This window comes from Sinocyclocheilus rhinocerous, unplaced genomic scaffold (genome assembly GCF_001515625.1).
Source record: "Sinocyclocheilus rhinocerous isolate Xijiao unplaced genomic scaffold, SAMN03320098_v1.1 scaffold1128, whole genome shotgun sequence".
Taxonomy (NCBI): Eukaryota; Metazoa; Chordata; class Actinopteri; order Cypriniformes; family Cyprinidae; genus Sinocyclocheilus; species Sinocyclocheilus rhinocerous.
Window position 1 is genome coordinate 307,614 of NW_015632731.1, and position 12,398 is coordinate 320,011.

At 36.4% G+C, this 12,398-nt stretch overlaps 1 protein-coding gene across 1 annotated transcript; it reads left to right on the top strand.

Annotated features, from left to right (window-relative positions):
- The first annotated feature begins 7,362 nt into the window (after nt 1-7,362).
- On the top strand, nt 7,363-11,757 carry LOC107742946 (extracellular calcium-sensing receptor-like). The gene is made up of 6 exons (XM_016556029.1): nt 7,363-7,589; nt 7,770-8,067; nt 8,367-9,200; nt 9,374-9,595; nt 10,643-10,766; nt 10,862-11,757. Exons 1-6 carry the CDS (start codon nt 7,363-7,365, stop codon nt 11,755-11,757), a joined length of 2,601 nt encoding a protein of 866 aa, XP_016411515.1.
- Nucleotides 11,758-12,398: the final 641 nt, after the last annotated feature.

Genomic DNA, 12,398 nt, shown 5'->3' on the forward strand with positions numbered 1-12,398 from the left:
AAAACGCTTCCCCGCCAAAGACAAGTTTTTACGGCTTTTTGTGTTTTCACTGTTATACACTCGGGGGCACTATTACACATCTTCTGAATGAGTACAAAACCTCCCGAACAAAAAACACACAACAGGACGGAGAAACGAGCGACCTCTTGAGTAAAAGATGCATATGAATAATAATGCGTTCATCAGCAATAGACAGCATATAAATGAAAACTGCATAATGTTACGGAGTAAAATGCTAATCCAGAAAGTGGTATATGTCTGTGCAAGCTTTGGAGGTGTTGATGGAAGCGATTTACTGGATTTATGCTTTGATAATCGTACTGAATATTATCCAGATGTAATTTTTGATAAAAATTTGATTTTCTCACCTTTTTGCTCAAAATTATGCATTAGAGGCTCTGATCTTTATTTTGGCTGGCAATTTTTTTCAAAAATGCTGGCGGGGAAAGAGTTAAATTATTCAAATCCATTAAAGGATTGTTAGACTGCATTAATTAGGTCAACCAGAACTGAGAACATGGTAAGAAGAATGGCATCTATGCTAATATTAGTCTGTTTCATTCTTATTTCGAGGTCATCGTAGCCACTTATATCCAGTCTGTGTCCAGATCAGATCGTCACAGCAGTCCTCCGGATCCAGTCCGTATCCAGTCAAGATAGTGGATCAGGACCTAGAGACGAACTCGACAGCCCTGAATGTCAGCAGAGACCATGCCAACTGGATGAGCCCCAGAGACAGATCCCCAGTGAAGACCTTGTCACCCAGATGGCCATTGTCACAAGACCATGGGAACCAGATGAGTCCTCTGCACAATCTGACTTTGTTGCAGCTTGGACTTAAACTGCTGATTCTGTCTGGCCAGAGAAGAACGGTGGAGATTTGGTTCCTTTGACACAATATTTTCCTGTTTAATACTGTAAAGCTGCATTGACACAATCTGTATTGTAAAAAGTGCTATATAAATAATGGTGACTTGACTTAACTATTCCTCATATTGATATCTAGAGAAATATGAAGTCCAGAAGTGCATTTCTGATGATGCCATCAGACAACTGCACAAGCAACTTTGTTAGTGTCTTGTATAACTGAATATATATATATTTTTTTCATTCTTATTATATATTTTGTTTATGACAGCGGCTATTTGCACTAATTGCAAATATCAATAAATGCTATTTACACTAATGCAAAGACTGATAGTTGCTATTTACAATCATTGCAAATAGCAATGGATTATATTCACATTAAGTGGAAATAGTAGTATTTTTAGTGATATGCTATTTACACTAAGTGCAGATAATGACAGATTATATTTACACTATGTAAAAATAGAAGTATTTTCTTTGACTTAATAGTAGTTACATGCTATTTATACTACTTATACTACAGATATCTGCACCTGAGCATTGTAGTACATTATAAGACACATTATATGCACTAATATCGTATTGAGTGTAAATGATAATTTTTATTAAAATTATTAAATGGATGCCACTTAGCCCTCACTACACCTATCCCTAAACCTATAAACACCCGTGAGGCACATTATTTTCCTATTTTCCACTTTTTGATTATTTTCTTAATTTTTATTGAAAATAAATGTCTGTCCGATGTGATATGTAATGTGAAAAAGGAGAAGAATGAGTTCAGCAAAAAGTGGATTTGAACTCAGGTCAATCGCATCAACAAATAAGTGCTATGCACTTTATTATCTATGCCACTGGAGCAAGTGTGCCTCACAAACACTGAAAGTTAAGAAATTTAAATTTAATCCAAAATGTTTCGATCATCCCCAGGGAGCTGGACTCAGTATAGGTCATAACCCCCCGCCCTCTCCATGTAATCTAACATGAGAATCTCTGGGACATGAGACAAACTAAATAATTAAATTACACTTCAAATATTTTTTTTCCAAATATGTTTTTTGTAATTTTATGTAGTTTTTATCATGCTGGTGTAAGTCCAAGTGTTTGTTTTTCAAATAAGTTTAAGTTTAGTTAGTTATGTGATGCTATAAAAATGGGAGTGTGACGTCATGATTGACAGCTGAGATTGATGGCTTCTCTGAACGAGTTGAGGCACCAACAGACTTTTTCAGGATCTTCAGGAGGAGACTGGAGTTGTATTTATCTTATTTTAACAAGCCTCTTATATGGCAATCAGCAGACACAAAATGGAACAGTCGGGATAATTAAAAAAAGGTTCAGGGGTATGTGCTTGCAATCGATTCTGCGGGAGTCTGGACGGAACCTATCGGCGGGACACGGCTCCACTTCGCTCACTACTGCACAGACTCTGGTCCTAAATCGACACAAGATGTCAGTGCCCTGTTGGGACACAGGCGGCTTCACTTTTCTTCAATGGAAGAGAGTGAAGGTACGTCGAATGCTACTTTCTGACAATCAATTATATAACACAAATTATTGACTCAGCTATTCATGCTATCTCTATTTCTGACCATGTGCCAATTAGTATTACTTTTCTTGCAGAACACCAGCCACTTCCACCACCCAGATGATGATCCCATACCTCTCTGTTTAATGATATAGAGTTTGTAAAATACTTTAAAAAGGAATGTACTTTCTTTGTAGAGAGCTATAGTACAGAAGGAATATATGCATGCGCATTGTGGGAAACAGCCAAATCTGTCATGAGAGGTAAAATCATCTCATATTGTTCAAACAAAAATAAAAAGCAGTTAGCTTGAGAAAAAAAAAAAAAATTACAAGAAGAGGTGAAGCGACTGGATCATCTGGTCTCTCAAGGGCATCAGATTCAATTACTAAACAACTCCTGAGAACTCAAGAAGAATTAAATAAAAAAACGAGCAAATACTTCTCAAACTCAGACAACAGCAATTTGAATTTGGAGAAAAAACTGGCAAATACTTAGCAAACCAACTAAAGCAGAAAACTGAGAAATCAATCATTACATCTATTATGGATCGCTCAGGCAATATAACTCAAAACCTATCTGAAATAAATGACTTATTTAGGTTATACTACTCAAATCTCTATTCTACGGACTAAAATGAACCACTGGAAGAAGCAGAATCTTTTCTGAAGGATGTTTCCACGCTTCAGGTATCACCAATGCCACCAGAGCAATTGAAGAAAAAAAAAAAAACTTTATCCATTCAGGATCTCACCAAAGCACTTATTGTATGCCTGGTCCAGAAGGTTTCCCAGCACAGTTTTATAGACAGTTTTGGTCAAGTCAAGTCAAGTCACCATTATTTATATAGCACTTTTTACAATGCAAATTTTCTCAAAGCAGCTTTACACTATTAAACAGGGAAATAGTGTGTCAAAATAGTGTGTCGTTATCCTCCAGATGAAACCAGCAGTTTAATTCCAGGATACAACAAAGTCAGATGTGCAGAAGACTCATCTGGTTCCCGTGGTCTTGTCCCAATGGCCGTCTAGGTGACGAGGTCTTCACTGGGGATGTCTCTGGGGCTCATCTATTCTTTGTGAAATTTACGAAACACGAACTATACCTCAACATATGAATACTGCCTATATTTCTCTCATCCCGAAGCTGAACGATCAGACCCAATGTCCCAACTACCATGCAATATGTAACGCATAATTGACGAAGGGGCCATTGAATTCTTAGAAAATAATGTACACCTGAGGTGGTGTTACACCTCGTGTGTGCAGAATTCAACGGCCCGAAGTCAATTATTCCGTTTATACCACACCTCAAGACATCGATCAGATGATACATTTCAAGGCATTTGTCTGGTTTTCTACTTAAATTGATATTGTGAGTAGGATTATTTCTTCCGCATCTCATCCAACGCCTCCGTTGCTAATTCCAAAACGTCATTTTAAACCTAGTAACGGAGGCTTGAGCCGTTGATAGTAGACTAATGCAGTTAATACAGTTAATATCTAAGTTATGAGAGAGAGAGAGAGAGATTACCTCTAAAGAGTCTGTGCGTCTCTCAAAAGTGTTTGGCAGCAATGTCTCTAGTAATAGTGAAACTTTAAGTTAATTTTCATCACGAACAGTGCCGTTGTTGTTACCTCGCTTGTGAGAAGTCATGTAGTTTTAAGTTGTTAAACTATGTTACTGATAAAATCGTCAAAGTAGCGCTAACAACATTAGCGCTTATGTTAACGTGTGTGTGTCTGTGAGGGAGAGAGAGTGGGAGAGATAGAGTATGTGCTTTCTGTACATAATAAAACGTAATTTTGTGGCAAAAACATGGACATGATCTGTCGTTTTTATCCTTTTATTTACTATATTTATTTGTTTGGCCAGTGTCGTTGTGGGTTTTGGTTCTTTTGTTGTTTTAAGGCCTTTCCACACTGAGCGTGAAAAAGCGAAACGAATATCGGATGCGATGACACGCTGGAATAAAACAATAGATTTCTATGTATGCTTGCACATAGACCGCGAACATTTGTGCACTGAAAATGCGAATGTTTTTTTTTCGAACCAGTCCGACAAATCTTTTCAGTTTCACAAAGCGAAAACACGGGCCGTCCAATAAGATTTGAGCTAGGATCACGTGACCGGAGCAGCTGCGGTTGCACAAAAAGGCAAGAGTGGTGGCACTGTTTCGAAAACCAGTGTAAACAAACACAGAAGAAGAGTATCCCGGATAAGAGAAGAGAGTGGATGCTGAGTTCTTGTTATCGAACAGATAACGAAGAAGAACAGATTTATTCTCACATTTATACATTCACATATATTCTTTATACAGAATAACATTTCTATTAATTGTCCACTGAATTATGTGATCTGTAGAGCACCGTCCGTTTTCTTCCACGTGCACGAATGTTATGAGTCAGAGTGCATTCACTCTTTTTCTACACATGAAATATGAAAGCAAATAGACTTATGATTATGACTATATATTTTCTGTATGTGTTTTGTATGCAGCTCATGGTATTTTTATAGCAATAAAGGATGTTTATGACAAATATTAGCAGTGTAGCGTTATTAAACATACAAAGAGTTAATGTGTCTGCGTATTAATCAAAATCAACTATAGATCACAATTGGAAGTTATTACAAACACTCAATGATGGTTTAAAGTGGGTAAGCAAATACATTAATAATTGCATACATTTGCAAGTGTAACTTGATGCTAATTGTACTTCTAATTATATTTTAGTATGTAGCCAATTCTTCTAAGCCTTATAGTTTGTTTCTGCTGAAGAACCTTGTTTATCTTAATTTAATGCTGTATATTGAGCAGCAGATGATGTTAAATCCATTTACGAGATACATATCTGAGGAAAAATGCATTGTTGGTCAGCACCACCTAGCGTGCAGGTGTGAATTAGCAGAAGGCGAACAATCGTTTCACGTTCGGTGTGAAAGCACCATTCGTCAGTAATTCGCCTTTAGGTTGTAAGGACCTTTGAAATAACTCAAATCATTTGGCAAAGTGATACAGACATGTAATGCGGTCAAGACCTGCCTGTAACTACATCCGCCATGCGTTTCCCTGAAAATAATTGCACACCTTAGAACGTCAGCCAATCAGATTCAAGCATTCAACGGCCCCATAGTATATTTTACATTAAGGTTCACAGATAACTAATACTGGAATTAAAATTTTCATCATTAAGATCTCAACGAAAACATCAAAGTAGGCACACCACAGCTCCAGAGATAAAGAAGTATTTAATTATGTTCTCACCACAGGTGACGTTTCGAGCTTAAACGCTCGTCATCAAACAATGAACATACATGACAACGCCTCATGTAAGAAAAGGGCAAAAGGCAAATCACATAAAAGTGAGAGCAGCAATAAATTACAAGCACAAATACATTTCACTAAATACCTAACTGCAAAATGTTTAAAATTACACCAAAGAAAATACCAAAATGCAAAAAATGCAAAAATTACATCCAAAACAAAAAAATGAAAGCATAATATAACATGTGGTAAATCTTACCATCTAAATCACTATAATAATTAAAGAAAAGGGTGAATATCAAAATCTACATTGAACAACGCCTTTATATATCCCACACTAAATCACATGATTGCCCACATGACCACACACAAAAAAAATTAAAAATCAGGGCAATCAACAAATCATGTAAGAAAAGGGCAAAAAGCAAATCACATAAAAGTGAGAGCAGCAATAAATTACAAGCACAAATACATTTCACTAAATACCTAAATAAATAAATAAAATAAATAAATAAATAAATAAAGTTTGATCATTTAAACAAACAAAGGACATCAATTTTTAATCATTGCTGTGGATTGGCATCATAAACTTTTGGAGAGTATAATGGGTAAGATACAGAGAAGCTTCTGGTAAGCAACATAATAAGAAAATTTACACAAGCTATGAGATATAAATGAGAAAACCATAAATAGGTACAAAACCCTTCAGTCTCGCTATAATAGTCTATTTTTGCTATGTGATTAAATAAATCAGGAATCTAGTTTTGAGTGAAATAAGTGTGAATAAATATATTTATTAAGCATTAATAAAATGTTAATTAAAATGGCTCACTATTTGGCAGGTGTTGCATTAAAATCACCTTTTTTATTCATGCATTTATAGCTGATTATCAATTATGTATAATGCATTTGTAAATGAGTTATTAGTCATTTATGAACACCTTTATAAACCCTTTACAAAGGGAACCTTAATATAAAAGGTTACCATTTAATTGCTTTATCAATAACATATAATGGTGTAATAATTATAGCCTATATTAAGAATGCAATACGAGTTTTAAGTTGTCTACTTGTTTTCCCCACGTAGCCCAGTCCATAAGGACAACGCGACATATAAATAACGTTGCTTTAAGCTCGAAATGTCACCTGTGGTGAGAACATAATTAAATACTTCTCCATCTCTGGAGCTGTGGTGTACCTACTTTGATGTTTTCGTTCTTATTTTTGTGTGGTAGAGCACCCAACCCTTTACAAAGGGAACCTTAATATAAAAGGTTACCATTTAATTGCTTTATCAATAACATATAATGGTGTAATAATTATAGCCTATATTAAGAATATGTAGATCATTGCTGTTACTTATGCTCCTGCCAGTTAAAGTTGCATCCTATATTACACTTTAACATTGACAGTTTCATTGTGCTAGCATAGCTAAGGTTAAATTAACAAAATAAAAACTAGCAAGCCTAAAATTAGAAAATGTTAGAAATGTTCAAAAGTGGTCTGAATGTACAGCAGGTGTTCATTACCATTAGCTCAGAGAAATTATTGCATTCACAGTCTCTTGGTACATAAAAGATAGACAGCAGGATTTGCATATGCTATTGGCTTGTGTGTTCCCTCATGAAATGTTAAGGCCATCCCTTAATCACAGATTGTTTATAAATTCTGTACTCTCCAGGTTTATTTGTCTGTATAAATTATGGCACTACTTTATGCAGCTCTCCTCACAGTTTGGTTTATAATGTGCATTGGTGTGCAGAGTCAGTATAAAAGCAAGAATAAGTGCATCTATCAGGGAGATGAGGATACATATACTTTTTACCAGCAGGGAGATGTGGTTTTGGGAGGGCTCTTTCCTTTGCATTTCAGTCCCATATCATCGATTTCTTCTTTTAGTACCAAACCTACACCAACTAAGTATAAATTGTGTGTTACATTTTTGTCGCCTTATAAATGCTGTGTAACAAAAATCGTAAATGTATATACATAAGTATATGCATGTGTGTGTGTTTAGAAATAGTTAAATCAACTGTCTGGACTCAAATGCATTTTTTACTTGTTGTATTGCAGTTATGTAATTCATTAAGCGTGTGAAATCTGTTGCAGCTTTACCCCTCGAGCCCTGAGGTGGATGCAGACAATGATATTTGCTGTGAGAGAAATAAACCAACGGCAAGACCTTTTGCCAAACCTATCTCTGGGCTACCACATCAAGGACAGCGGTGATGACATACCTGTATCTGTGAAGAGGTCTCTTCTCCTGGTCAATGGACAGCCAGAGAAGGGCAGTGGACAAAGCTGTGAAGACACACAAAAGGAGCCGAGCCCTGTAATCGTGGGAGAAGCATCATCAGGCATATCCATGGCTGTTCTGAGAAGTCTAGGCTCCTTCAAAATACCTTTAGTAAAACAAAAATATTTAAACATTACTTTATTAGCAATAAAATAGTTTTGTCTTGGTAATAAACAATGTGATGATGTATTAATATGATGGACAATGTTACTGTAGCCTATCGTTTAGATGCACTTACATTCAAATATATACATTTTTTTTAACATATGCATAAATTTGCATTTAATTTTCATTTATTGTAGTATATATTGAACATTTAGGTTCCATATACAATTAGTAATATCTGGATGGTTCCTTTTAATTTTATTGCATTGCTAATTTTACTGAAATGTTGTGTTTTCATATTTTAGGTGAGCTACTTTGCATCCTGTTCATGTCTCAGTGACAAGAGAGAGTTTCCAGCATTCATGCGGACAATGCCAAGTGATCTATTTCAGATTAAAGCTTTGGTAAAACTTGTTCATTATTTTCAATGGACATGGGTCGGGATAATCGGTGTGGATACAGACTATGCTCGGTTTGCAATCCAGCTCTTCTTAAAAGAGTCTGAAAATGTTAATATTTGTCCTGCTTATGTCCACCTTTATCCTGTTGCACTGACGCAAGATGCAGCTGAGGAACTTGTAAAGATTTTAAAATCTTCTTCTGCCACAGTCATAATAAGTTTTACTGTGGACTCCTATTTGCATGCTATCTTAAAAGAGTGCAGACGGCAAAATGTTACTCATCTTCAGTGGATTGCCAGTGAGGCCTGGGCCACATCAAAAGCCCTTTGGGATGATTTTGGTGATTTGTTAATGGGAACATTAGGGTTTGCCATACGGAGGGCTGATATCCCACAACTTGGCAGTTACCTCAGAAGAGTAAGTGATTCTGTTGCTCAGACGTCACATTTTCTATCTGAGTTTTGGGAAGAGACTTTCCGTTGCCGGCTGAATGGGTCCTTAAATACTCATGTACATGGAGAAGAGCCACAGAACTGGCCACCTTGCAATGGCAGTGAGAGTTTGGATGATGTATACACTCCTTATTCAGATGTGTCACAACTCAGAGTCTCCTACAATGTTTATAAGGCTGTGTATCTCATAGCACATGCACTACATGACATGAGCACATGTGAATCAGGAAAAGGCCCCTTTCAGAATGGGACATGTGGACATCTGTATCCTATTCTGCCATGGCAGGTGTGTGTTACTTTCTATTTTACATTCTCCCCCAGTAATATGCTTAGAATTATTTATCATACAGTGTACAAATATTAAAGCAATGATTCAATTATATAAAGGGAAGAATCTCTAAATGTACATTTATGTATTTTAATGTGTTTGCTTTTCTTTGCATTATGCTGTCTCCTAAGCTCCTGTACTACATGAAACGAGCACATTTCACAACATTAGGAGAAGAGGTCAGATTTGATGAAAACAGTGATCCAATTGCATCCTATGACCTCATGAACTGGCAAAGAGGGTCTGATGGCTCCCTTCAGCTAGTGAGGGTGGGATTCTATGATGCCTCCCTCGAAGATGACAAAGACCTAGTAATAAATGAACCAGTGATTATGTGGCACAGAGGAGAGAAGGTGTGTGCCATCCCAGTCATCACCAGATATTGCTTACTATGTTTGCTTTTTCTTCAACTCTACTTAAAGTTAATGGTTGAACTAAGAAAAATACAGTTTCATAATTTTAAATGGAAATGCACTGTTGATTTAATTTTGTGTACACGTGTGAATATATTTATAAATGTGTAATTTTGCACTGATAATATATACATCCATACCCGCTCCTGGAGGGCCACTGTCCTCCAAAGTTTACCCTCAACTCAAATTCCATTTGAATTAACTTACATGTCCTGAAATTATGAAATGTTACAAAAAACTTGCCTGTGTAAATTTAATTAGATTAGATATCATTTGGTAAGGCAACCCAATAGTCCAGTGGGTAGTGCTGTTGCCTCAAAGCAAGAAAGTCCTTGCCTTTGGCCCGAGACAATGAAATAGGCTCCAACCCTCCAATAGAGTATAATCAGTTTGCAAAATGGATGGATATACTTTTGTAGTAGAGTGTTGCACAATTTATTGGTGCAGAGAGGAGTGTGCATTCTTTATTTTTTATTTTTTTACATATTTGAAACTGCATTTTGTTCACTTAATTAGAAGCACCACAATGTCTATGTTTATTTGAAAATATTGACAATCAAATTGACTAAATTAAGCTAACATTTTTTTCACAACTGTTTGTCTCATTGGGTAATGAGGCATACTTGAATCTTGCCAATTTGTATACTTGGACCAAATTCAGGAAATACATCTTGTAAGTAGACAAGTGGCCAAGTGCAAATACTGCAAGTGTGGGTATTGCGACAGGCCCATGGATGCACCAGAAACTTTCAGCCAGGTGTGTTGAAGATGGTTGGAACTGTTGAAAAGGTGGCCCTCCAGTAGCATTTTAAACCCTTAATTTAGATTATCCTTGTACAATTTTTAATCTAAAATTATTTAGATGATTGTGTAAACATTATGCATAGAAAGTATGCAGTGATATGCACTCTCAAAAAGTACAGACTATGTAGTATTTTTTTTCTCTTTTTATCTACTTTCTATTGCCTCTTTTGCTGTGGTCATTAGGCACCAGATTCATTGTGCAGTCAAAGCTGTCTTCCAGGCTCCAGGAAAGCCAGGCAAAAAGGAAAGCCAGTTTGCTGCTTTGACTGTATACCATGTGCTGAGGGAGAGATCAGTAATCAAACAGGTGTGAATTTCTTCACAGCTCCTCACTTAATGGTATTCTGAGAAGAAAGGACATTTGGTGTTTTATGCTCCCCCTTTCCCCCAATGTTTCCACAGACTCAATTGACTGCCTGACATGTTCAAGGGAAACATGGCCAAACCAAGCCCAAGACCAGTGCATTCCAAAAACTTTAGAGTTTTTGTCTTTTCAGGAGCCCTTGGGAATAATTCTATGGGCATTTTCAGCATTTGGGGCCTGTGCAGCATTAGCAGTTATTGGTGTGTTTATAATATACAGGAAGACACCAGTTATACGAGGAAACAATGTAGAGTTAAGTTTCCTTCTCCTCCTGTTCCTCTGTGCATGTTTTCTTATTGGCCTAACATTTATAGGGATGCCGACTGACTGGTTATGCCGGATTCGGTATCCAGCCTTTGGAATAAGCTTTACTCTCTGTATTTCATGCATCTTGGCAAAAACTGTTGTAGTTTTAATGGCTTTCAGAGCCACCCTCCCTGGCAGTAATGTCATGAAGTGGTTTGGCCCTGCTAAACTAAGATCAAGTGTAATCTTGTGCACTTTTGTGCAAGCACTTATTTGCATCATATGGTTAATAACAAAGCCTCCTGTTGCTTCATACAACACCAAGTTCTTGAGTGCAACTATAATTGTTGAATGTGCTGTCGGATCTGAAACTGGATTTTGGTGTGTGCTAGGATATATTGGCTTCCTAGCTTTGTTGTGCTTCTTATTAGCATTTTTGGCCAGAAAATTACCAGACAACTTTAATGAAGCTAAATTCATCACATTCAGCATGCTTATATTTTTTGCTGTGTGGATAACCTTCATTCCAGTTTATGTGAGCTCTCGTGGAAAATATATGGTTGCTGTCCATGTCTTTGCTATTCTAGCTTCTGCATTTGGTCTCTTGCTTTGTATATTTGCTCCTAAATGTTATATTGTATTACTGAAACCCGAGAGAAATGACAAAAAGCATATGATGAAAAAATAGTATTATGTATAGCTAGTATAAGTCTAGCTTGTAATACAATGTTCCAGGGTTAACATTTGCAGTCTGTATATATGTGTGCAAAATCCTTGCAAAAAAATCGTATCTGAAATTGTTCCTTAGAAAAAGATTAATATGACCTATAGAAGTTGACTGGTTATTAAACCATGCTATTAAAGTACTCTTCCTCCTGTTCCTGCTGTTATTTTTTTATTCTAAATGACTTTTGATTATAACACAGTAGAAGGACAGATTTAACATTATCTCCATATAATCTCCACAATGAATGCAAAGTTCTCAGACAACAAATCAAGGACATCAAAAAATCAAGGAAAGGCCCACTAAGGCCCTAGCCCGGCCCTTGTCCGACACAGCTTATCAGAATTCTCCCAATTCCCAATTATTTTACTCTCTATGGCACTGTGTTGCCAGCAGGGAACATAGCCTATTTATTTATTTATTTTTTATTTATTTTTGTATTTTTTTTAATAAAATGAGACACCCATTAAACTGATCAATGCTATCTATCTCAGAGGAGGAGAACTCAAATACCAATCAATGAATCTAATCATACTAATCAATGCCCTTCACTAGCTAACTTCCCTCTGTATTTTTTACTTGGATGTACATCATTCATTACATTG